Consider the following 27,703-nt stretch of genomic DNA (forward strand, 5'->3'; position numbering starts at 1 on the left):
TTATGTGCTGATTTTGTTGAAGTCAATGGCAGAACTCCAATTAACTTTAAATGCGACTTGACATTTGGTTTTTGATAACGATAGAGGCCAATACATAGCAAACAAATAGCCAACCCAAAATTATAAAAAGTCAAGAATATTTTTTGTATAACCTGCAAGTCTTATGCTATCCAAATATTGTAGATGCATGTTTGCTGTTGTCTGTATCTTGCCAAAAGGGATATTTGGTTTTCATTTTATTCATGATATTCTCGCTTTGAAAATAGATCTTATATTATTGCCTTATTGAATCTTTATGGAAAATAATATTAGTATTCAATAATCTCCATTGAACAAAACACTTGTTAGATTAGGACAATTAAATTTGTCTGAGGACTTGGTATACACTACAGCTACGTCTAGACTAACATGATTTTCCGGAAATGCTTTTAACGGAAAAGTTTTCTGTTAAAAGCATTTTCGGAATAGAGCGTCTAGATTGGCACGGACACTTTTCCGCAAAAGCACTTTTTGCGGAAAAGCATCCGTGGCCAATCTAGATGCGCTTTTCTGCAAAAAAAGCCCCGATTGCCATTTTCGCGATCGGGGCTTTTTTGCGAAAAACAAATCTCCGCTGTCTACACTGGCCCTTTTGCGCAAAAGTTTTGCGCAAAAGGGACTTTTGCCCGAATGGGAGCAGCATAGTATTTCCGGAAAAGCACTGACGATCTTACACGAGATCGTCAGTGCTTTTGCGGAAATTCAAGCAGCCAGTGTAGACAGCTGGCAAGTTTTTCTGGAAAAGTGGCTGATTTTCCGGAAAAACTGGCCAGTCTAGACACAGCCTACAAGAATAAGCCACAACTTTTGTGGTTTGCATTAGACATGACATTATTTGAAGCTGTGACATTTTCATTGTGCCTCTATCTCTGGCATAAAAATGTTTTACATTGAAAACTTATGTTTTCATGCTTATTGAGCATCCCCTCTTATTTTCTCTAAATGAACCTTTTTGCTCATCAGGCTTTAAAACTGGTATGTCCCCTTTTTTTGATATCTCATTAGGTGCTTAGCCAGGAAGAGTACGGATAATTCAACTGTCATGGGGTGCAGTCACCCTATGGGTGCTTCCTGGATTGCTGACAAAACCACTGATACTTGCCTCTGCTCTCTGAGGCTCCTTACCACCCCAGCTTGCTGGGCCTTCCCCAGCCAAGTCACAGAGCTGAGATCACTGTCCACTCCCCAAGGGCAATACAGACACTGAACCACTTCAGGTCTGAGGAGAATGTAGTTTTGGGCATAGCTTTCAGGAAACCCATTCCCCAAATGGGATCAAAACCAAGAATAAATAATTTAGGTAAGCACCCTTTAACAATGAAAGGAGAATGCACACACTGATTGCCCCCCCCCCCAGGTAACAATTATATACACTGGGCTTGATTAAAAAATAGAATTGATTTTATTAAGTACAAACAGTAGGATTTAAGTGTTTGCAAGTGAAAACAGGCAGAGTAAAGTGAATTAAAGATTTAAAATAACAGATGACGTACAGCTAGTTCTAACAGTAAAAGTTCAGTGCAAACTTACTCCAAAACTATTCTTATTTCAACTAAACCTCCAAGCCAGGGAAGATCTTTTTTCCTGGGGTCTCTGGTTCATTCTCTTCAGAGTGACATGCCAGCCAAAGACAAAGAAACTAACAATTTTTGCACCTTAAATAGACTTTCTTTTAGGCAGGAAATTCCTTATTTTTACATTCGACCCTTCCACAGAAATTTACTTGGCTTAACCCTAACAAAGGACAAAAAAAGGATGGTTACAAGTGGTCACCCAGACATTGAGGGAAACATCCTTGATGGCTTTCATTTGCACATTTAAAACCACAAACCATTCCATACTCCATATTTCTAACTTTACATACAAGAATGATACATACACCAAAATAAAATGTACAGATCCAGCAGACTGTGACATTAAAATTGAAAGGTTACATGAGGTAGTTTGTCCAAAGCATCTTTGAGTTATGTGTATTATAGCAATAAGACAATTTCATAAAACATAGGAGGAGGGGGCAAACCGTCACATCAACTTTCCTGTCAAACCCCATCTTTTAAAGTGGTATTTTAGAAAGTAAAGTTTAATGTTTGGCTTATGTATCTGAGTTCAGATGGGGAACTTAATATTCTGTCTTTATGATATTTCTCAAGTTCTACTCACAAAATATTTATTATATCTCAGCTATTATAGTAAATGTGTTCTTGCAGAAGACTGTGGAAAAATAAATAAATATTTTTTCTTGTTTTCTTTGAAGGAAATCTTCTGGTTATACAGTGTAGGCTTTTTCTTAAACTAATCTGATGTTTTCTATTCCAGCAAAATTTTAATTAAAATGCAGAAACTGCAAAATCAGCCCTTTTATATAAAACAGGGTTGTTTCACACATTCCTATTTTCAACATCTAGGTCTCAGCCTTCCAAAAAACTGGAGTTCTCCAGTTGTCAGGAGTTGTAGCAGCCTTATGTCCTTTGTTTCTGTTCTTCTGTTATTACCTACTGCATGGTTAGAGCCAACAGAGTTTTCACTACTTTCTTTGTTTAAGTCAGGACCTCTGAATATATCTTCCTTGATATGATTCTATCAAAGTTGCTATTCAGGCCAGAGATTCAAAATATTTACAATTTCACTTTCTGATCCAATGTCTTATTGGGGTGCTGAAGGCCATTACATTTTACATTAATATCTTCCAAGATTCATTGGATAGAATGGTCTGTGGAGAATTGCTATTCTGTGAAAGTCTCCTGTCTGCAGATGTTACATCTTGATAAAGAATAAATAGGTAAATAAGATAAATATTGAGGCTGAAATTTTCAAAGTAAAATAGGAGATGTAGCCACACAAACCCAACTGAAATGAGCAGAACGTTTGTAGCAAACTCCCAGTTAGCTTTGAAAACTTCAGTCTGGCACCCCATATTATGTATAATTAAGGGCACAATTACAGATTATCTGCTTGGATGGTAGAAAAATCCAACTTTTTTTTTTTACTTCCTTACATAATACTGGACTTCTAGTGTAAACTGCATGGCTACGTCTAGACTGGCATGATTTTCTGGAAACGCCATTTTTGCGATCGGGGCTTTTTTGCTCAAAACAAATCTCAGCTGTCTACGCTGGCCCTTTTGCCAAATGGGACTTTTGCCCAAATGGGAGCAGCATAGTATTTCCGCAAAAAGCACTGATTTCTTACAGTAGGAAGTCAGTGCTTTTGTGGAAATTCAAGCGGCCAGTGTAGACAGCTGGCAAGTTTTTCCGGAAAAGTGGCTGATTTTCTGGAAAAACTGGCCAGTCTAGACACAGCCCATGAGTTTAGTCTGCATTTTAAAGACACTGATTTAGTCAATCACTTCCTAAAATATCTGAGTAGCTTTAATGCCTGTATCACCATAGTATCTGACTATTGACTATCTAGAGATTGCTCTAGACTTTCAACTTTTAAACATTAAAATTATAGCAAATTAAAGAGGAAAAAGAAAGGAAAAACAGAACTTAAAGATCTCTTCTATGGTTTCAGATAATGTGACTATATATTCTCGAAAGAAAAGATTATATGCACAAGTTAGAGATTGTTTGCAAACATTACTGTTAATGTGTGCACCTTATCAACAAATATTAATTTTAAACACATACTTTAGTTTAAATAGCTTTGATTTTCTGTCTGGAAGACAAAAGAGAACATTAATAGCCATTGCTTGTTGAGTTTACAAAGTTGTACATTCATTCATTTAGAATACTATTTTGTTTGTTACACCTTAACTTAGGATATTCCAAAGAATACTAAGGATGCAACCCCTCTTAAGGGTAAGAGTGCAAGTAAACATTTGATAATTAAGTTCTTCTACACGATGCCATTCGTTATAAAACAATGGAGCTCTTGCAAAGCAATCAAACAAACAATGAACTCTAGCCTGGCAGTTTATTACCTGTATAAATATCATTATTTCCTTGTGGCAACAGAGTTAAATTCACGATATCTAAGAGAAATTATCTTTACAGTGGCAAATGACACCACAGTAAGCAAATTCAGCTTCTTAAGCAAATTCAACAAAACTTTTCCATTAGGATGAAACTTTGCATGTGATCTTTCAGCCTTAAATGCTATTTTTGAGAAGGTTAATTTTGAGAGGGACTTAAAACTGAGAGTCATATTCTGTCTGTATATAATCTGTCCATTAGGGCAAAATGGATTACAGCAAACCTTACAAAAAGATGTATGGTTGAGTGGTTGTATTTCCCTTGTTTGCAGATTAGAGCCTTTTGATTAGAGCCTTTTGAAAGATGACACCTCACTGCAAATCTTGGAAAAACTGTTCTATAAATGTCATGTCATGACTTTCAACTTCAATTTTAAGAGGAGTTCAAGTCTAACTGCACATTCAGGATGGCATCATTGTATATTACCATTTATTATTATTTATTATTCTTCACAGTTGCTTATCACTGGTAAATTGTAACTATTCACCCTGAAATTTTCTGAGACATATCTACCTGAAGCTGATTTTTTTTTTTTAATTTCAGCAAAAATGGTTCAGCCATAACAAGATTAGGGAAAAATACATTATTCTGACTTGGGTTAAAAAACCCCTTACCACTCTTTTTACAAAGAATCAGCTGCAATTCTTTTGCTTTTCCCCCATGTGTGGGTGGGGAGGGGAAGGAAGGAAATTTACATGCCAATTTACATGCCTTTGAAAAATCTCAGTTCACACCCACTAAGTGTAGACTTCTTAGAGCATGGCAGCTACATTTTTTATATTTCTGCCTGCCCAGAGCCTGTTCCAGGTCAGGGCTGCAGGATCCAAGCAGAAATTTCCCTACACTTGTTGCCCCTACCTGCTGAGGGTCACTGTGGTACCAGGCACATGAACTGAGATCAGGAAGACTCTTTCCTGTATCCATAATGGCCACCCTGCTAGCTCTAAGGCACTGCAGAGGAAATAACCTGATTTATATGCAAAGGGGAGAACAGCTGCACCTGGGGTAGGTAAGGGTAGAGTCAAGGAGAGAGTATATTGGGACGTCGTGCCTGATAGGGTTAGGAACTGATTTGGACTTGGACTTGTGGGAAGCAGCTGGAACTAGCTAGAGAAAGAGCTTGTACAGGGGCCAGGGCTGCTGATAGAGAGGTGGGAGAACCAACGCTGCCAACAGAGAGGTGGCTGCAGTCCCAGATCCAGAGCCTCACATGGCATGGTCCAGGCAGCACTGAGGGATGGCTGGGGGAGACTAGCCTCACCCCTTCTGCCTGAGGCTCTGCCCTTCTGGGGGCCCCAGAGCCAAGACCCTCATATTGCCCAGGGCCTGGTAAAGCCTGTCACTAGCCCTGACTGGGACCTAGGAAAGACTAGTATTCCACTGCTCCCAGTCTCCTTGCCCTGCCAGTTCTAGACAGTGGTGGACAGGCTGATAATAGGGGAGGGAGAGATGAAACTGGATGAGGACCTGGAGAGGTGGATACTGGGACTTGGAGATAAAGACAGCAGAAAAGACTAGGACTGGCTGGGCAAGGAGACTGGGACTGGGATGAGAAATCTGAGGAATGGACACTGGGATTCACATGAGAAGTGGGTGGAGAGGACTGGAACAAGGATAAGGTGGAATAGAAGGGACAGAAAGGGTTAGGCTTCAGAAGGATCTTTCCCAAACTGCACACAACCCCTTTCAGAATAAGGATTGAATCCCCATATTTCTGAATCTCATCATTCCTCCACTGGAAGATTTGGTGCTGGGCAGTGGAATAGCATAGGTCTTCTACTGTTATCAGTTACACAGATCAAATAGCATAGGTCTATATGGTGAATCTAAAGGTTCCAATGTTGCTGACAATCCATGTGAATGGCAAGACAATGCTATTTGATGGCATTTCTGTCATTTTAAGTTTGCTTTTTTAGAACGTAGGACATTATGTTAAAAAAAAGAGCATTAATGTTGTAAAGTCAAGCATTCAGGGTGGGAAATGCCAGAAGTATGGTTGCCTGTGCAAACTGAATTTGCCTCCCGCCCCCATGCACAAGTTGTATGATTAGAGGTAATTGGGAACTGAAAATTGTGACCTGTCAAAACCAAATTTCATTCCAAATCAGAAAGAAAAGTCAGCTGTGCTGTCCAGGGTGTTGTCTACCTGTAAATATTGGCCATCTGGACAGTTAGCATTCTGGAAACACAGCTGTGCAACGAGATACCAATCCATTCACCTGCCTGCTTGTCTGTGATAGGCAACCAGGGAAGCCAACTATTTGGGGAGCCAACTATGCAAGGAGAGTGGGAGCATGGGGAACCTAATGAGTGGGCAGCTAGGAACTGGACACACTGGCAGGAAACAAGGCCAGCCGGCTGGCCAGCCTGCCTGCCTGATTTCCGCCAGAAGTTCTGATGGAATCAACATGTTCCAATGGTGGAATGTTTTGATTATGTTGAATCAGCATTTTCTCCACAGAAAACTGTTTTGAAATTTTTTCAGCCAGCTCTAATTATGATACAGTCTTTAATTACATGGTCACATGGTATTTTTTTCCACAGGATTCTCATCTCTTTCAATGTACAGGATGGATCTTCTCTGAGGATGAACTAGAGTTGTGTAGTAAAGTGGATTGTTGTCTGAAGGACTCTTGGCTCTCTTGTTGCCAGGGGCAGATGACCGTTTTGCGGGGCCCCGGGCAGCATAATTCCACGGGGCCCCCTTTTGCCACGGCGCATGCGCAGTGATGCCATGCGCATGCGCAGCCGCACCATGGCACATGCGTGGGGCTTTCTGAAGCGCGGGGCCCGGGGCGGCCGCCCCATTCGCCCTGCCGTATATCCGCCCCTGCTTGTTGCAGAATTTGGAAGGTGTGTTGTCATGATTAATGAGTGGCTGAATGCTAGCTTGGAGAATTTGATTCTTGATTTCTGCCTCTGACACAGAGTGCTTGTGTGATACGGGGCTAATCACTTAAACCAGACTTTTTACAGGGAGCCACTAACGGCCCAGAGCAAAATTTGCAGCCTGGGTCTTGATTTTTCTAGGTCTTAGCACTCAGAAGTGAAACTGAAGTCAACGAGAGCTGTGTTTTGCATATAAAATACTTTATAACTGTAAGTGCTCTTAAATTGTATACTTTCTGTCCCTTAATTTCTCTGTGCTCTGGTTTTCCATATGGTGGATGACACCAATCCTCCTAGATGTGTAAAGAAGATAAATTAGATAATGCTCATGAAGCACTCACATATTATGACAATGAGCACCATACGACAGTCCACTCGGAAGTCTTCAGAGCAGCACTGGAACATGTACACAATAAATAAGGAATGGGGCCACCTAGTGGACAATGGGGATAAAACAAAATATGAAATTGGTCACTGAATGAGCACCTCTGTCCATCTAGTACATTGAATGAGGAATGAGCCCTGTGGGAAAAAACAGTATGTGATTATGTAATTAAAGAGAGAATCATAATTAGAACTATCAATATTTGGATGGAGCAATAGCACTAGAACTACACACATAGAGGCTGGGAAATGGGTAGAATTAGCAGAGATACTAGAATCCTGTTCTAGCTCCCTAAAAACTTCCAGACTGGCCTACTGGCATGACTTGACTGCTGGTCCTATTCATCATAGTATCTGAATATCTCACAGTTATTTATGGACTTTATTCCCATGATGCCCTGTTAGAAAGGGACGTGCCATTCCTATTTACAGAGGTAAAGCATAGATGGAGTGGTCTGCCAAATATCAGACAGAAACTCTGTGGCTAAACTAGGAATTATAGCCTATACAGGTATCATCTCTAATATTCTGTGCTTTTGCTCTGCCAGTTCCAGCCATAGCTGCTGAATGCATGGATGCCCAGGGGCTCAAGCACCCAGGAAGAAAAAATAGGGGGTGCTTAGCATGACTGGGGCTGCTCTGGTGTCCCTAGGGCTAGCTGCCAATCAGCTGTTTAGCTGCTGGCCCTAGGTTCTCTGCAACTTTTCAGAACCTGCCCTGATGATCAGCTGTTGAGCAGGGCTGCTGCCCCCTACCCTGATCCTCTCTGTTTCCTTCTCCCTTGACTGGTCTTAAGGCAGAAAAGAGCATAATGGAGCTAGTGGTGGGGAAAGAGGGTGGAGTGGAATGTGTAAATAGATGGATTGGTGCAGGGTCCCAAGGGGGTGGTGGTTGCAGAGCCAGTTTGGAGTACCAGCAAAACAAATAGTCAGTGCCTATGGAACTAAACTGTAAGAATCATAAAAGCTACATTTCCCCTATATTGTGTTCCCTCTCCCAGGGGTGGCCCGTGACTATTGGCAGACTCGGCCGCTGCCTAGGGCGCCGCCCGATGATGGCGTCTCAGGGCACCCGGAGTGCCAGATGATGATGTCAGTCCATTGACGGCCCTGCAGGCGGGGGCGCCGATCGCGCGTTCCGCCTGAGGCGCCAGCTGCCGCAGCCTGCCTCAGGCCGCTCCTGCTCTTTCCACATCTGTGTGCATTTGTCTTAAGTAGAGAATCCAACCTAAGCAACAAATCCTAAGATCTACCTCTTAAAACAGGCTCTCTCTCTCTCCCTGCAATAACTGCTAATGCAGTTTTAAAACATTTTCATGGACGTTATTTTTCTTCCTTAAAAGATTGTGTACAAAGAGAAAGAACTTAACAACGTTAGTTAAAAATCAAGTCACTCTTAAGTTTTAATAAATATTTAAAAAATTATTTTATTTGGTGGTTTACAAGATACAAAATTGAGATCCTGGCAACAGAACTCCAAAATTAAACTGTTGGCACTGGCAAGAATAACAAAAATGCTTACTTACAATTTATAAACTTCTGAAAAATTCTCTCTTTTTTACAGCAAAAGAATCTGAACAAAATGTTATTTGTCTTAAATTAGTCACAGTAATGTATCAGGGACAAGTATATTCAGTTCTTTAAGATTTGAGGCTACCTAAAATATTAAAAGGGTATTTCAGAGAAAAGTATTCTAGCAATTCTCCTAGCAAGTCTAGATTTGATGCATAAATACAATACATATATCCTTTGACACTTTACATTTTTGAGTTTTTTTAGAAATGTTTGCTAAATTAACCATCAGTTGAATTAAAGATCAACCCAACCAGATCTTTATAAGTAAGTTTCTTCCAGTGTCTAATATGATAATACAACACATCTTCCCTGAAAGTAGGATTAGATTGAGTTTATAAACATCTAATTGCACTTCTCATGGTAGTTTGGTGCAAAGGTGATGGCATTAAGATATGGGAGCAATTTTGTTATGGTAAGATTCACACAATTAAGACCTTGCCATTTACGTTTTCTAAGATAAGTTTGATGATTAGCCTGTAAATCAGCACTGATTTATGTGTAGATCCTATTACTTCCAATCTCAGAGAAATCTTCCATCTCCTTTCATAGCTATTTTAAATGTATAGCAGACATATTTTGTGTACCTTGTTTTCCCACCTGTAAAATACAGACCTTTCTGAATTCCAGAGTTCCTGCTATATGTTTTATGAAAATGTCACAGATCTAATACAGCAAGACTCGCATGCTTTTTTTATTATTAGTTGACCCACAAGGTGGCACTAAAGAGAAAAGTGACAATTTTCTTAATAAAATGTGAAAACCAAAGCCATCATGCCATATGTTGAATCAATATTATTAGTTAGAAACATGCTTGCTTCATTGTCAATTACATTTTATTTTTGAAAGACCTTAAAGATAAATAATTCTAAATGATTCATTTCTCCTAGCTTCCCAACTCAAAAGTTAAACTTTAAAGAAAATGAGATGTTGGTAATTTACTAATCATAATCTTAAATATAATGTTACCAAGCTGTAGTTAGTGAGAGAGTTTTCTGCTCTAAGGTATAAAAATGTAAATGAGTAAAAGCACAAGGCTTAAACGTTCTTTAAAAATAATTAATTATTTTAGATATTAAATTTGTATTGGTAAGATATCAGTCCAAAATTATTCATCACTTGATATCTAAATTATTATTTCTGGAAGAATATTTTAAGTTGATAATTTATTTTACTTCTAGTATGTATGATTTTCATCATTTTCCTCTTTTAAAATATTGATATAATCCATTTATAAATTGACAGCTATGTAATAAAATACGTTGTAGATTTAGGGAATTCAGTTCTGGCCCTTTAGAGGCTAATGGGTATTTTGCAATTGGAATCAAATAGAACACTGGCATTAACTTCAGTGAGGACAGGAATTCACTCAGGGTCTCTGAAAATGACACACTTATTGAACTCAGAGCTAGTAATAAGAAGGCAAATTAACTGTTTCACAACAGGAAATATGGCATTTGCTTCCAGTAAGGACAGTTCCTGAGATACTGGACCTTACATTTTTAATATTATGAAAAAAAGCTATTTTAGGTAACTCTAGAGGCTTCTAGAGTTGCCTAATTATTTTTTTCACTCCCTCTGAGACTTGCATTGATGGAGACACAGTACTACAGGGAACAGCAGTCTTTACAAGCAGAGGAACACTAAAATGATATCAATACATTTTTCAAAAAGACCTTTAAATTGATTCTGAAAGAGTGGTTCTATAAGATTAGTTTAGCTAATTTATTTATATATAAAATGTGGGACCTACCATAATGTATTAGCTGCATATTTTAGTATTTGATGTTTAATCAAGCATTGTGGGAAGACTTAGGACCCTCTGTTTGTGAAATCCTCAGTGCAGTCAATAGAATTCCATGTATAGAAAACTGTCAAAATAGAGCCCTGGATTTGTTAGTAATAGTCGGTCACATAGTTATACATTTTATTATTATTGCTTAATGCTGATGATGTGTTAATGACATTTTTATCATTGTAAATATAAAACAATGGGTTTTAACCAATTCCTAGTATTCTCTGCTTCAATTACAAATCCTGCACTGGTATCAACTGCCATGTTTGTGGCATCCATTTTACCTGCTCAGGAAAAAGTGAGAAAGGCTCTGCGCTTAAATCCATTCATCATGCAGGTTCAGCCAATTTGTCAACTCATTTATCCCAATCCACTTACCAGAGTCTTATGGAGATGGTAAGTGGTAGGGGGGGGACAGGCAAAGGATGATGCTGGCTGTCCTTTATCACAACTATGCGGACAGGCAGCCTTCTAGTACTAGTTGTTCTCTTCAGCTCAGGGCAGATATGAAGCTCGTATGCTCTTGAGCTGACAGAGTGGGCCTTTTGAGGCATGGTGCTACTCTCCCCAGTCAGGGAAGAAAGGGACTGAAACATGACCTATCCTTTCTGTTCCTGTCAGGCTATTGCGCTTGATTGGGCATCTAGGTAAGCGGTTGAAATAAAGCAAAGATTCACAGACTGGCATGTGCATCATGGAATATCAGAATTCTTACTGAGCATGACCAAAGTTCAGAATGAAGAACAGCCTTATTGGAAAAACACCGATGAGGCAGAGCACAGATACTGCTGCTGTCAGTAGATGCAGACTTGCTGATAAGTCTTATCTTAAGGGCAGTGGGAGAAGACTTCTTCTGCTACTGGACTGGCAAAGCCAAGGCTGAGCCTGGACAGTTGGGAGTAAGGTTCATCATACAGTCTGACACAGCCTGCAAGCTTGACTTGCTCACTAAGGGATTCAATGATCAAGTTAGGATGTTCAGCATTAACTTGTCCAGCGTCCAGTACAAAACCATTATCAGTGACTGTGGGCTGACTATGACTCATACTGATGAGGTCAAGGAAGGGATTATGAGGGTACCACAACAGGATAAACTCATTGCCCCTGGAGACTTTGATGCTTGTGTGGGAGCTATTTCTTAAATGCTGAACAGGTTGCTAGGCCATCATGGCAGTGGAAGTCAAATTGCAATGGCCAACTCCTTTTCCCCAAGTTTGCTAAGTTCAATATTGCTATTACCCACACAGTCATCCAAAAGACCAACATGGATACAATGCAGGTCAAAACAGTGGCACATGATGGACTATGTAACTGTATAATCTAAAGACCTTGAAAATGTGCTCATCAGCCATTCTTCAACAGGCATCAGATGCTGGGGTCAGACCATCAGTTTGTGAGAAGCATCAGGTTGCTATACTTCTCACAAAAGTGCTCCAGCAGATGCATCAACCACCAAAGACTATCAGTGTGGCTGCCATGAAAGACCTTGCTTTGAATTACTCACTTCATAAGAAAGCACACATACATACAATCCCTTAGTAAGGGTCTGATTATGCAGGTTTCAATTCAGCCAAAAGACAATAGGCTCAGGACCACCCCTATTCAGCACATATCTAAATTTAAGCATGGACAGTACTTACATATTGTCCTGAACAGGGACAAACTTAAGCATGTGCTTAAGTACTTTGCTGCATTGAAGCCACAAGTCTTACATGGGGACTGCTTGAAGTGAATGGATGTGGCTTAGTAAGAGCTGCAAGAGAACTGGGTTCTTAACTATTGTTTATTGCAGTGGTGGGGAACCTAAAGACCTGGGGGCCAGGTGAGGTCCCTGAGGCTTGGGGCTTCCCCCCACCATTGTGAAGCTCACACTGGTGTTCCTGCCTCCCCACTGCCCCCTTCTCACTTTTGTGAGGCCACTTGCTTCTCACTTGTGTGCGGTCCCAACTGATTTTTCTGTGGGTCAGCGGCCCCCAACCCTCAAAGGCTCCCCACCCCTGGTTTATTGATTATTTTAAAGATTATCTGTCTCTAAGTCCATTCTAAAGCTATATTGAGGTGTCTCCCTTTATTCTAACTTTCCAGTAACCATTCCTTTAAAAATAAAAGAGGACTAAAGCTATTTTATATGAATAAGACATTTTGGTAAATTACAAATCCCCAACTCTGGTACATCAGTGTTACTCTAGTGAAACAAGTTTAGAGTAAGTATGGGAAGCTGAAGTCCAATTTGTATAAAAAGGCATTATTACAATAATTGTAGGAGTCTATAAATTTTTACTACCAGATGTGGTGGAACTGATGAAATATATATACATATTTCATTTAATCAGCCTGCAAAAACAGATGTAACAGACACAGAAGAGATGATGGGATGGGCCATGAAAATGATTAAAGACAAGAAGAGGCTTCCATATAGGAAGAGATTTAAAAGATTGGGATGAATAAGAAAAGTTGATGACGGAAGCATACAAAACTGTGAATGGTACAGAGAAGGTAAATCAGTAGCTTTTATTTTCCCTCTTTAATAGCAGTCAAAATCACTTATAAATAGAAATATATATTTTTTTAAATAACTCATAATTAAACTATGAACAACACACTGTTTTAAGATATCAGGGAGACTAAGAGCTTAGCATATATGAAAAAGGATTAGAAATGTATATAGAAAATGAATTTATCACCCGTAACAAAAATAGGATTTAAAAAAATATATTTCTAAGGGATATAAATCATTAGTGGTTCCTTGCACCATCCTGTGAAATATTTCATACTGGGCTCAGTCTGAGACAGAATGCTGCACTAGCTAGACCACCAGTGTAATCTGCTCTGCCAATTATTGTGTTCCTAAAACAGAATAAAATATCCACCAATTTTCACTCGGTCCTCCGAGACTAACTTGCTTATTTCTAATTGATTACAATTAACTAGGCTTAAGAGTAATTATTCACTGAGAAAAAAACAAACAGCATTATATCTTTGCACATTATAACTAATGTTGTTATTGAACTTGTGTAAATAAAAAGTAAAAACAAATGGCTCTCAGTTAAAAAAACAGATACTTTGTTTAAAAATAAGCTTTGTGGTAAGCTGCCAAATATGCTTTAAATAAAACTCACCATGAGAGAATAAACATATTTGTTTAATCTTCTTAGTTCATTAAATGGGAAAAATAAATAAAAATGAATGACAGACCGAATAATCAATTTTGGAAGGCAGAATAAACATGTATAGATTTGGAACACAACAAATGGGGGAAATAATTTATTTTCACAATCTGATTTGAATAACAACATGCTTAGAGAGCCAAGTGTCCATGACCACACTGCTTGGCTTTATTTCAAGCATCTAAGAGCTCTGCAGGGTTATTACTGATCTGGTGCAGCTAGGTTAATGGCAATGTAACCATCACCAGTTCATGACCAGTCACAAACTGGATAACTGAAGTACTGTTTGATTCACATTTAAAGAAGATGTGTGTTTCATCCAAAAACTTCAGACCTGGAGATTTGGTTTCTAACAAGAGCAAAATGCAAGGCATTTTTGCTTAACAGAACTGAAATAAGCAAAGGAACTTAGGGCACCTGTACAATGTGATACTTCTGATGCCTCAATTTCAATGTCCTACCTGATCATAAGACATCAGCAGAAGGTCAGTGACCAGATCTGTGTGCCCATGCAATAACAAAGTCAATATGTGGCTTCTCAGACACACCTCAGTGTGATGATTACTCAGACAAAATTTTAAGTAGAGTTCCTTGCAACTTCAGAAGAAACTGAAAGAGAACAAGAAAAAAAGAATAAGGGCCTAATTTCACTCACGTTACTCGAGTAGGCTGTCTCCCTGACATAAATGGAATTAATTCTATAAGTTACATGAGAAGAATCTGGTCATTATCATGATTTTGGATGTGAAGGGTTAACATTTAAAGTGGACACAGAAAGATATTTTCTATTAGACTCTAGCATTGTGGCTGCTTGGATTTTTTTTAATGGGAATGCATTCCCCCAATATTTTTCTTATCAATAATTCCTGAAAATAAAGCAAAAGGTATATTTATCAGCATCACATATTAGATCTGGAGTGTTACCAAACATGTCTTGTGAAAAAAACATGAATCTTTAGAGGTTCCTTGCACAAGTATCTCTGCCCCTATCTGTTTCCTTTGCAAAAACTCAGGCAGCTCAAACAGAAAGAAACCTCTCTTGTTGGGGATAGCCTTCCTATGGGGGAGCTGCAGCAGCTGTAAAGTGGGTAAAAAAGATTCTTAATGTCTTCCTCTCCACAGCTCCCTGTGTAGGGAATGGAGAGATAGCTATTCCCAGCTACTGAATAGTCTCTTACGTATCCCTACCAACAGGCTGATGGCAGGGTATTCTCAGTGCATGAACTACTATAGTTATAACAAACACATTTTCAAAAAACAAATTTGCAATTAAAATAAATTATAAATCAAATTTACAAATTATTAATGACAGAAATGTTAGCAGACTCTCTAGCAGAGATTTATTGTATCTCTTAGACATAAGGCACCAGGAGTTGCCAGTAGCATAGACTCTCAGGGTGCATCTAGACAGAGGTCATATTTCAGGATATTCCGTGTCTTTTAAAATGAGTTTTAACGGATGTTTTGGAATAGCGCTCTATTTTGAAATTTGGCACTGTATGTACTGCCAAATTTTGAAATAAGCTATTTTGATATACACTCTAAATAAGCTACGCAATTTGCATACCTCCAATAGAGTAGCTTATTTCAAGCTACGGGTGCAGTGTAGACGCACCCTCACTCACACTTCCCTTCCTACACCTATCTCTTACAAATGTACAATATGTGTTTGCCTCTGTGACTGGCTGATTCAGTTAGTGGGGTGTGTGTGATTAGTGGACTTCTGTCTCCTCCCTGAACGCTTTGATCTGGTTAGCCCTGTAGTCCTTACTTAACACGAGTTCAAGGACTGCAGGTGTCTCCAGTCACTGCACAGGAAGCAAATAGCAGAGGGTTCTTCAGCCCTGCCACTCCTGCAGATATGTTCAGCAGTCAGACCAAATCTGTTTGTAAATCTTTTTTATGAATGCAGATGAACAAGGCATTGATCACTTAAGCCTCAAAGTAGAAAAAGTTCCATATGTCTTTTGAAAGGCACACTGTACTTATCCTCTGTCTGGATAAGTTCAGTTACACAAATAAACTGTACCCAACTGCAAGATATACAGTAAGGTGGTTTATTTATAGAATCTTTCTGCTAAGGCCATAAAGCATCAGTGTAAATGCAGATTGTCGATTTTTATTCCAGTCCCCATTCTATTCTTAACTGGATGCAATATAACCTAGTAAGTTATCTAGTTATCTAGATAATTGCATTATCTGAAGCTTGTCCATGTTTCTTCTCATACATGTTGTCTAAGGTGGACCATCTCCACACTTACTTGGGTTAGGGTTCTCTTATTTTGTACAAGTGACTGAAATCTCATCCTATAGCTCATAAAATGTGATTGCATACAAGATGTTGATGGCCTAAGGGAAGTTTTGAACAACTGAGAGTCATTACCAGGATTTTGCTGCAGAAGTGAGACATGATCTGATATCTTTTCCAGTAATGTCACAGAGACATCTGAGAAGCTGACTGAATTTCAGAGGTATTATCTATAAAATGCATTCATACACTTACCACTGTGGATAAGAGAACATTCAAAGACGTTGCCAAACATTTGTATAGAGAGGTTCCTGCAGGCTACATAGAGTTATATGTTTGTCTGCATCATGGTGCTGTAATATACACATTGGACACAGATCTGTCAATTTCAAAAGGCAGTACATTAACAACTTCTGAGTTTGGCTAAAAATACCTGTGTCTGATCAAGCTATATTTTAGAGCCAGAGTTTTGAACATAGAAAATGGCTAACCTGGTAATGTGTGATTTAGAATGATAAAAAATGTGGGCATCAATTGTTTACCACAGGAGCTACTAGAAGAACCTATGTAACCAATATCATTCAACATATCAAATCTGGGAGGATCCAAGGGGAGACTGAAAACCCTTTGAGTGTTGCTTGAGTTACTGGGCCAAAATCAGAAGTCAATCTAAGTTTAAACTCTTTCTACTTATACCTTCTTCCTATATTCTGTCTGTTATTTATACTAATATAGCCTTTCTTAGAAGGAATTAGACCCATGGTTGCTTACTGCCATGTCTTTAACTCCTTATACATCACATCTTAATATATTGACCCACCCTGGTTTAGGGGACTGAGATTTTCAAACCTGAGTTATATGACAATCCCATAGTTGATTTTGGAAATATAAGTCAGGAAGAAACAACTTGCATCCCGAAACAGCTAGACTGTTTTATGCCATTTAATCCTACGTGAGACTCCCATCTAACTTTGGCACGGTTGAATTGACTGCCAACAGAATCCAACTGTCTCAGACACCAAAAATGCTACTTTTATGAGAAGCCGTCACAAAAATATTCACCTATAAAATTTTAGCTCCTTCCTTGCTCTCAGTTGCATAAACAATATTTTATTAAAATAACCTTGCAATTTATAAAATGCTGCAAAAAAATTCAGGTCTATTTCAGATTAACAATAACCTTAAAACAAGACTTTGCTTAAATGTCTTTCTGAGCTTCTGATGGGAACAAACGTGTAAACTTAGAAAACATGGCAGGAAAAAAATAGCACAGAAGATGTTTCTTTCTGATGCCTGTTATTGACAGCCCACATACAAAACAGTTAAAAGCACTCAAGCACTTCTTTTGTGTCCATTTTAAAAGGTTTAATGAAACATATATAAACTGACATTTTAAAACCTACAGCTTTGGGTTTTATATACCAGTGTTAGTTCTTTTTTTTCCAAATCACAGGGCAACAGTTTTCCACTATATGTTTCAAAATTTATAATGTCAACATATAATGAAATCTATTTACAGCCATTAAAAGGACTGCTGTTTTTCCACCTGTTATAACAGACAGCTGTAACATAGTGCAATTAATATAGAAGAACTGCAGTTAAGACCGAGATTTTACTCAGGACAGATCTACTAGAACAGATCAACACAATTTAATAGGTGACTTTTGTGCATATTTCACTCTATATACTATTTTGTACTACTGCAGTATGCAACATCATGGTGTAAAATAAAATCTAGGGCTTTGATCATTCCAGACAGTTATCATTTTTATTTTTTTCTAAATTCTGATTTACTTGAATGACAGCAGGTGACTATTTATATTCCATGTAACAGCAGTCTAAAGCAGGTACCAGATTAGTGCATACTCAGATCAGCCATGGTTTCAGAAGGCAAAATGGCCAACATATTCCCTTTCACAGACTTCTGTATAAAAATCTGCCGTTCTTTTTAAAAGTGTAAGTAATTTTTAAAAAGTGAGTTTTTGCACCTGTTAATGCAGGATAGATAATATGAACCTGATCTGAGAAAGACTTCTTTGCATATCCTTAATTTTATTTACTGAATAGTGCCACTGAATTCAGTATGTAAAGTTTAACACACGGAACTCTTCGCAGTATTGGGGCTTAAATAGCTTCGATTATGAGATACACAGACAGTTGCCTGAACAAGGCAGAATGAAAAAGAAAAAAGGGATATTTTAGAGTACAAATCCAGATCTAGATCTGACTTTTGGATATTGGTCTTATGTTGATAAAGTTCTGAACCAACTTGCTCAACCCAAATAACAAGTATTCTTGGGTGTGGGAAGGAGCAGAGGCAGTGAGTAAAAAAATTTTATTTGAATTTTGCAGATAGGAGCCCATCCCTAGAAATATTTAGGTCCTGAGTTTGAAAAGCATCCTTATTTAACATAGCATTTAAGCCCATGTTTATGTCCAATTGAAATAAAAATGGGAATTAAGAACATGCTGAAATTTTAAACAAGTGCCATCCTGAGTAAGGATGGATGTAAGCAGGTGCCTAAATACTTTACTTGAATTGGGGATTTAAGCCCTCTATGGTATTTATATTGTTAGGAACCTGAATACTATCTTTGAAGATCTGGACCTTCTGGCTAGTCTTTTATTCCATAATGCAGGGCTTCTCAACATGCGGCCCGCAGCCCGTTTGTTTGTGGCTCACGATGCAGTTTGAGATAACGCGGGGCTCAACATGTGGCCCACAGCCAAAACAAAAAAGTAATCAGTATAATGGTCTCCTGTTGATACCTGTTTTAGTAGTTAAATTCCTGGACTGTCATTGCTCATTAAAAGTGCTGTAATCTGGTGGAAATCAGGTAAACATTTCATTTTATTAATATCAGCAGAACTGATTTAAATGGGGCCTGTGTGTTGTGTAGTCTTGCCTTAATCTTTGTATTCATGGCGGTTAGTGTGAAAGAAGCTATTTGCATAGATTTGTGTGTACATTCAACCATACTTAAGTTGCTGCCCTCCACATGTGCTGTGAGTATCATTGTGGTCCCTGAGGCTTCCAAAGTTGAGTAGCCCTGCCCTAAGGGCTCCATCCAATGCTTACACATGTGAATAATGTTACCCAACACCACATTCCTATTCCTTTAAATCAGAATAATACCTAAGTAAAATTATTCACCTGCTTAAGTCTTTGCTGGATCAGTCTCTAGGTGATCCAGCTATTGCCCTGCAAGCCTGCCCTGAGCAACTCTTTAGGAAATAGATCTAAATGAAACAGGGTGTGTTCCCTATGCAGGTGGGGACTATATTCGCACACATACAAGCCCAGCAAACCTGGTGACTGGGAGCATCTGGAACCCGACACAGGCCACATCTCAGCTCAGAGGCTCTGCCTGTACCAGGGGGTGTTGATCAGCTGGGAGGCTTCCCTCTCCCTCCAGCTGCAGATGCATGTATTTGTTCAAACTAGTGAAACACAGGCTGAGTCACGGGCAGGGAGCGGGGCCGGGGAGAGTAGAGAGGCTCCTGCCGCTGAAGCAATCCATGGCGCTTCTGGCAGGCAGCTCAGCGACCTCCCCTGTAGCGGCTGGGGTCTGGCGCGCCAGCCCGGAGGAAGGCGCTAAAGCGGGGTCCCTCCATACCCCGCCAGCGCACACTCCTCTCTTACCGCCCCCCCACCCCCGACACTGGCAGCAGCGTAGTAAGAGCCGGGAGGGGGGTGGAGGTGCCCCCCCGCCCTGCCGTCATGCAACCCAAGCGGGAAAGCGCTGTACCTGCAGGCGAGGCGACTTTGCAGAGCTAGCCCCGCACTTGAGAGCGGCCCCGCGCCGCAGGCGGGCGAGAGGCAAAGCCGCTGGCCGGTCCCCCGGGCGCTCCCAGCCCCGGCCGAAGCGGGCCCGGCGGAGCTGCAGCAGCAGGGGAGCCGGCGGCAGGTGCCCGGCAGCCAGCAGCGCCCGCCCTGTGAGCGCGGGGCAGCCCGCCCCGAGCGGCGCGAGGAGGCGGCCGGGAGGCTGCGGGCACGGAGCGGGAGGGGAGTTTCTCGCGAGCGGCGGTGGCGGGAGGGCGGGGGAGAGAGCGGGAGCCTCCCCCGCCTCCCCCCCCGCGCGCAGAGTTGCACTCGGCGGCATGTGCTGAAGTGCCCGGCAGCGCCCCGAAGAGGAGCCCAAGTTGTGCTCCGCGGCGCCCAGCCACACGGAGCCTGCCCGCCGCGCTCCCGGGGCGGCCCCGCGCCAGAGGCTCCCCCCGCCTCCCGGGGACCCAGCGGAGCCTTTCCCCGGCCGGGGCTGCTCCCAGGCAGGGGTGTGATGTGGCTCTTCGGAAAGTGACAGCCGGAGGTGGAGCAGCGGCGCCGGCGGGCAGTGCCTCCCGCAGCCTCCCATGCCTGCGCGGCCCCACGGCGGGGCGGCGGCCCCGCGGGAGGAACCGGCGGAGGCGCTGCTGTGATGGCCCTGGACGAGAAGCGGGAGAAGAGTGTGTCCTTCACCCCCATGATGATCGAGGAGGACGCCGCCCTGCGGAACGGCAGCCGGGGGCTCTCGGGCCAGTGGGCGGACGCGGTGGGGGTGAGACCCCGCACCACCGAGCGGCACATCACGGTGCACAAGCGCCTGGTGCTGGGCTTCGCCATCTCCATCCTGGCGCTGCTGGTGGTCACCATGATCGCGGTGCTGCTCAGCGTGCGCTTCGAGGAGTGCGGCACGGCCGCCGCGGACAGCCCGGCCAGGGCGAGCGGCAACGGGAGCCTGCCGGGGGCTGCCCGGCTCAACCACGACGCGGGGGAGCCCCCCGGCCGCCAGGAGGAGGCGCCGGGCGAGGAGGAGGAGTGGCAGCGGCGGAGGCAGCCGCCGCCCTGGACCCAGCTGCGCCTGCCCCGGCACCTGAGACCCCTGCACTACAACCTGATGCTCAGCGCCTTCATGGAGAACTTCACCTTCTGCGGGGAGGTGAACGTGCAGATCGAGTGCCTGAACGCCAGCCGCTACATCGTGCTGCACGCCCACCGCGTGCACGTCCAGGCCGTCCAGGTCGCCGAGGACAAGCTCTCCGGCGCCGTGCGCGTCTCCAGCTTCTTCCTCTACCCGCAGAACCAAGTCTTCGTGGTGGTCCTCAACCGGAGCCTGGAGGCGCAGCGAAGTTACAACCTCAAGATCATCTACAGCGCCCTGATCGAGAACGAGCTGCTGGGCTTCTTCCGCAGCTCCTATGTGCTCCACGGGGAGAGAAGGTACGGCCCCCTCCCGCCCTGCTTCCCCCCCATCACCGGCCTCTGCTCCTATTCAGGACAGCCCTTTGGGCGCCCCGAGCCTGGCGACACAAGCCCTGTTATCCTCAGTCTCACAGCATGCTACCCCCCGTGCTGTGACCCATGAGGTGCGGCTACAGGTGTCAGCTCCTCTCCCCTTAGCCTCAGTCTCTTATTTCTAAACATGATTCTACCCCTCCCCACAGTCTCTAGGACTCACACCCTTAATCCAGCCCCCCTAGCGGGGCCAGGAGTTTGCTGAGAACTCCTCTTTGAAAGCACCGGGAGTGTTAGGTTTCATGTTCAAGGTGGTGCCAAATGACAGTTCTCTTCTGCAAGCGCTGCTGCGGGAATGAAATGCATCCGTCGTCAGCTCCCCCCTCGTCCTTTGTCCTCCAGTAACCCGTCAGTGGCAGGAGCAGGATCCCCGAGGTGAGAGCTAGTAACCAAAACGTGACAGAAAAATCGTTACTAAACTTTCCACTTAAGAGGCGGGAGCTCGGCTGAGCTCTAGGACTTTGTACGATACAGCTGAGCTCAGAGTCACGTTCTCAAGGGGATAGGGCTCTTTTCATGCTGTAGATCTTGCCACTGACTTTTTCAGCCTTTAGATGCTTTGATTAAGAGATGCAGTTGAGAGAACCTCTGCTGTGACGTGACCATCATCTAGAGCCCTGAGCAGGGATTCATTTTAATCCTATATCTGACTTTCATGCTGGGGTCCCTGCACCCTGTAGCCTGCTGATTGCCTGTAAGGCGAAGTGAGTGACTAATTACCATATCACAGCCCTTTGCGTGTTTCTGTTAGGAAGTAAGGCTCGTTATATTTCCAGGGAGCTGACTTAGAGTAAATTCCCATTGAGTCACTAGCAGTTGTGGCCAAGTAAGGGTTGCAAGCTCAAGCATTTTGTATTACAGCTGTTCAGGTCTCCCCCTGCCCTATTTTGTGAGATGACCTCTTGCATATCATTTGTTCAGCAACTCCTAGGGTCTGGTGATGAGAGATGCTGACTATTTGCAGCCCCTGTGGAAGTACCAGTTACCATTGTTTCACCTTACCTCCCCCAGTGACATCCATGGGAGATGAAGGTACTCATAATCAGTGCTCTCATTTTAAAATTAAGGAAAGGAATAGCTAGGACAATCAGCAAAGGGATGACAGAGGAAATGCAAAAACAAGAAAAATACTTTTTTTATAGATTTCCTAAAGTAAAGCATCACTGAGAAGCTTCCAAGGGAAGTTACACTGATTCAGCCAGTGTATATTCTGGGAAAGCATGTAAGTTTTATCATTCAGAGAGATTTCCAAAGCAGTTTTATCTTAATAAAATGCAGGCTAGGTACTTAATAGTACCCGCTTGACAAGAGTGAACTACTTACTGGATACACTTTCATGTTAGTTTAATCACGTTGTAAAGTGTCTGCATTCTTATAGCTAAACACACTACTAGGTATAGCATAGATGATTAACATGCATCTTTATATAGTTATTCCTTTATTATGAATATAACAACTGTGCATCACATCCAACACATCAGAAGTGTTTTAGCATGGCTAATGATTGGACAAGTTGAAAGTATAACCGTTCAATTCTGTCATAAAGTAGAACATAATAGAAAGCTCATCTGTAGAAAATGGAATTTATTAAACAGACCTTTTAGTACCACATTAAAATGTTTTGTATTTAAAAAATAGCATATTATACATTACAATGGGACTTTTGATGTTTGTGCTTTTGTTACATATGTGATTGCACTTTATTCAGAAACCTTGAATCAATCTTTTAGGGCCTGATTAATCTGTCACTTTATTCCATTAACTTCAGGTGAGTTGCTGCATACTAGGTCCTAGTCTCTGCTTAAAAATTTAACTGACATAGCTAAGTCTGTTAGGGGTGTGAAAAATTCTAAGGGCACGTCTTCACTCGCCATGTTGGAGGTTGACCTTCTGGCATGCAATTTTTTAACGGGTCTAGTTAAGACCCGTAAATTGAACACTGAGGGCAGCACTGGCCAGTGCCTGTACTCCTCGCGATTGTGAGGACCAAGGGAAGCTGACAGGAGTGTTTTGCTCCTGTCGGCCTCCCACTGTGGGGATGCTGCCAAGGTCGGCTTAAGGTTAGCCGACTATAGCTATGTATTCTGTGTAGCTGGAGTTGCGTACCTTAAACCAACTTTCCAGGTTTAGTGTAGACCTGGCCTAGAGATGTAACTATGTTGACCTAACCTCCAGTGTATGCAACTAGGTCCATAGAAGAATGCTTCCATCAGCCTAGGTATCTGTTACTTAGGCAGGTGGTGTTCTTATACCAATGGAAAAACCACATCTGTCATCATAGGCTTTGTCTACATTGAGGGGATTAAACTGGCATATGCTCATGGCTCTATAGAAATGGCTTCCCACCAATATTATTGAGAATAGAATGAGTCCTTTATTCACTGTTTACACATAACAATAGATGTTATTTTATAATAATTATTATGATTTTAATATTAATATTACTATAGTGCCTAGTATTCCTGGGCTTTGATTAGGATCTGGTTGTGGTTGGTTGTGTTTTGTATTGCTACAAAAACAATAAAAAGAGGAGCCTTACCCCCAAAGTTCTTATAATCTTAGTCAGAGGTTTTCAAACTCTGTGTCGCGGCTTGTAAGGACATGCTGCTAGCTGGCCACAAGATGCTTTGTTTACCTGTGCCTCCATTGGTACGGGTGATCATAGCACCCATTGGCTGTGGATTGCCGTTCCTGGCCAATGGGAGCTGTGCGAAGCAGTGTCCTGGTCCACAGCACTTCCCATAGCCCGCATTGGCCAGGAATGACAATCTGCAGCCAACAGGAGCTGCGATCGACTGAACCTGCAGAGGCGCAGGAAAACAAAGCGTCTTATGGCCAGCTAGTAATTTGTCCTTACAAGCTGTGACAGAGTTTGAAAACCCCTGATCTAAGTAATAAAGAAAGGGCACTGATTTCCTTCCTGATAGTTATGTTACTGGGGCTCTCAGAATTCATTTAATTTTAAGATATCTGCCATTGAAAATCCTAGTTACAGATTCTTTTTCTTTAAACATAATCATTTTTTGACATTGCCTGCTGAGAAAAGAATTCACGAGGAATAGCAGGCTAAACAAGAGAAAGAGCACCTCCAATGCAACTATGTCAACATCCCCATTATTAAAACATTTTTTTTTTGCTGATGACTTTAAATGGACTGACTGACTGTTAAAATCCCAGGTTACTATCATAACTGTGTGATTTTTTTTTTGGGGGGGGGGGTCAAATTAAAGTAAAATGGCATTTTGCCTGAGCGCAGTTATAGAAAAGGATGCTGCCTCTTATATGATTGAGGACTATGGGTGAAGTAATAAAATGTTGAAAAGGAATTTACTTTTCTTCATGAATGAATGAAAAAGACAAAGTTTACATAATTACCACACTGAACATTTTAGCTTTGTTGAAAATAGTTGAAGGAAACTTAAATATATAATATGTTATTTCAAAAGAATAATTGTAGCACTGTTATACTTTTGCACCAAAATGATCCAGTATCTAGTCTAATGCTTGTTAGAAACAAGACAGTTTAGAACACACAATTATATAATAGATAGTACTCTACTTTCATAGCATGATTATTCAGATAATGAATCACTCTCTACTGTAAATACAATTCATTGACCCAATTATATTGGGCCAGATTCTCAGCTTGTGTAAAGTTGTGCGATGCCACTGAAGTCAGTAGAAGCATGCCTGTTTATAGTAGTGTAGGACCCTGATAATTTGTTTGCCATAATAGAATATGCACTTTGTTATAGTTTCAGGTGTGTTTAATAGAAGTGCTGCTTTCCTTTTTGAAAGGTCACAAGCTTAATGAGTCACTGGAATAGAGAAAAAAATACACACTCTAAACAATGGGGTATCTTTGTTCAGAATGTTCCTGCAAAGTAGTAATCTGCATTTGATTAATAACCTTCTTTTCAAATGAGGTATGTATGGATGTTTCATAAATCTGAAACTTAGACCAATTTCTACTTTAGTATATTACTTCTCTTAAGTTCTGTGGAATCTTGATGGTCCAGTAGACTTTCACTGTAACTTTTTGACAATTTTATATTTGATCGAAAAATGCAGCAACATCATTGGTTTAGTGGTTGCTGTAAAAGGACTGTAGCATAATTTTTTACTTGTGATGTACATAAGAGCTCTGCTTAACTGTGTGACTTCACAAATGCAACAGGGATTTTGTAGATGGTTTTACCTTCCTCCCCTTGCGTAAAGGAGGAAGTCAGTACACTTACCTTTCGACTTCACAGATGAAAGCAGTAAATCAGTCAGAAGTGTTGGCAGTACTATGAAAATCTTAACTTTCTCACTGAAGTTATTGTACTTTTAATAAAATGCTAACATGGAAGTGAAATGACACAATATATTTTTTGTATCATTCACTATAATTTGTTGGCAGTATCCACCAGACATTAATGCATATTATCTGCAGAATGTTATAATAACTGAGGTGATTATTTAACTTCTGCATATAAATGGAATTAAATCAATTCCTTGCCACTTCCAGACAAAACAAACACATTGATTCCTCTTTCTTATAGCAGCCAAGATGTCAAAACAGACAAGTTGTTGAGGAAACGCATGCCTTTCTTTAATAGATGAGATGGAATTAAAATACCTGCAAATTACTGTCATGGGTATTCTGAATAGAAAAGCTGTGAGGCTTTCATTCCTGGAAGTATAACTTTTCATGGTGATATATCTGGGAAATTTAAGATAAAAACTGGCAGTGCCCAAGGAAGATATGCAGAGAGATAAGTGGTAAAATGCCAAGTTACTCTGTGATAGTTGTATGCTACAGAACTTCTGCAAGTTTATGCCATTTCTCTGTTCTTTAGGACATTGTCTTATATACATACTCAGTTTAACTGTCAGGGATCAGAAGAAATTTCAACTGTTTTTTATTCTAGTATAAAATAGGTGTCCAGATACCATGGTGATGGGCACATTTTAAGTGCATGTATAAATATAATTGTTTATTATTATTGGTAAAGTTTTGCATATTTTCAGTATTGTATTGAATATAATGAAATATATAGTAATGCATATTTTCCATTTAAAAAGCACATGATACAGAATTCTTCAGTAGTTTTTATAAGATTAAGAAAATAAGGATGTATTTTCTATATCCTTAAATCTCACTGATGCTCTCTTAATATTTTTAGATCCTGGTTTGTTGAAACAGTGTTTCCTCTTTCAGACATTGTCACAGTGAATATAGAATTCCCTGACCATGCATTTACCTGTGGCTCTGACCTCATTAAAATTGTCAATTGCTGAAGAAATCTCATTAGTCCTAGCTTTGCTAACAACTAACTTAAGTCCTGCCTTCCATGTTAACTCAAAGCTCCTGTTGAATTCTATAGGAATTGTAGGTATTCAAATAATTCAGAATCAGGCTGATTTTAAGTGAACTAAATGATGAAAAACAAATTTTGTTGTTGTTCAGATTCTTCTGTGTTAAGATGGTATAAATCCAAAGTGATGCAACTGAAGCCAGTAGAGTTTATCTGGGTTGTTTTTGGGGAACTGAGAGCAGCACTTGCCCCTGCATCTGGCTACCCGATGCACAAATCTGGATTTACTAATCTGTCATTGTTAATGAGACAAGGAAGCCACAATACAGTGAACCCCTTCCAAAATATTCAGTAATTATAAACAAAATAAGACTTTGATTTTTGGATGAAAGATTGATAGCTACACTTTGACTGGCCTATGAGGTGCTAGCCTTCTCCAAGATTAGCTATTATGAAAATTGATCATAATCTCACTGTGAAACATTATTTTACATCACTGCATATTTATTGATTTGAAAAGTAACATATTAAGCTTAAAATTACTATGGTAAGAAAAAGTGTCATAAAACCATCAGTAGCTTAGTTTTGTCGTGTTCTTATAAATGCTCTAAACAACAACAAAAAAGGCAAAAAAAAAAAAAAAGCTCAGTCAATAAATACACTTTAATTTTTAATAAGGTACTTATCTACTTTTGCTCCATCAGAAATACAGAAAGTTATGTTGCAGAATAGTACTTTGTTTTAAGTGGAAAAAATTACAAGGTCTTTCCACTGTGTTTGTTGAATCAAACAGAATAGTGATAGAAATGTAGCCGTGGTATATATGGTTGTGACTACTTTCTTCCACTATTTGATCTGAGGAAGTGGGTCTGGCCCACGAAAGCTCATCATCTAATAAACCATCTTGTTAGTCTTTAAAGTGCTACGTTGTCCTGCATTTTGAATCAAACAGATATCGACCCACAAAAACCTCTTACCTTATAAAGTTTCTCAAGGACTTTTCCCATCAACACAGTCATAAAAAATTTGGAAAATGACTGATTAAGGAGCCATTAGCATTC

The 27,703-nt window shown here is 40.8% G+C and overlaps 1 protein-coding gene and 1 long non-coding RNA gene across 4 annotated transcripts in view; one reads left to right on the forward strand and one right to left on the reverse strand.

Annotated features, from left to right (window-relative positions):
* Positions 1-1,435: 1,435 nt before the first annotated feature.
* Positions 1,436-19,948, reverse strand: LOC102456209 (uncharacterized). Of its 2 annotated transcripts, none has more exons than XR_012904752.1 (5): positions 19,817-19,948; positions 16,323-16,446; positions 14,281-14,428; positions 10,611-10,728; positions 1,436-1,773 (listed from the first exon to the last, which is right to left on the reverse strand). It is a non-coding gene; the product is annotated as an uncharacterized LOC102456209 (long non-coding RNA). The 2 variants fall into 2 exon arrangements; XR_012904750.1 differs by lacking the exon at positions 1,436-1,773 and adding an exon at positions 7,194-7,335.
* TRHDE (thyrotropin releasing hormone degrading enzyme) overlaps positions 17,461-27,703 on the forward strand; it is a 347,541-nt gene continuing 337,298 nt past the window's right edge. Inside the window, exon 1 of one of the 2 annotated variants that reach the window (XM_075931938.1) lies at positions 17,461-21,267. In XM_075931938.1, the coding sequence (XP_075788053.1) occupies positions 20,486-21,267 (782 nt within the window). In that variant the 5' untranslated portion in view covers positions 17,461-20,485. The remainder of the gene's footprint in view (positions 21,268-27,703) is intronic. The other variant, XM_075931934.1, reaches the window with a different exon arrangement.

The sequence above is a fragment of the Pelodiscus sinensis genome, chromosome 1, assembly GCF_049634645.1.
Source record: "Pelodiscus sinensis isolate JC-2024 chromosome 1, ASM4963464v1, whole genome shotgun sequence".
NCBI lineage: Eukaryota > Metazoa > Chordata > Testudines > Trionychidae > Pelodiscus > Pelodiscus sinensis.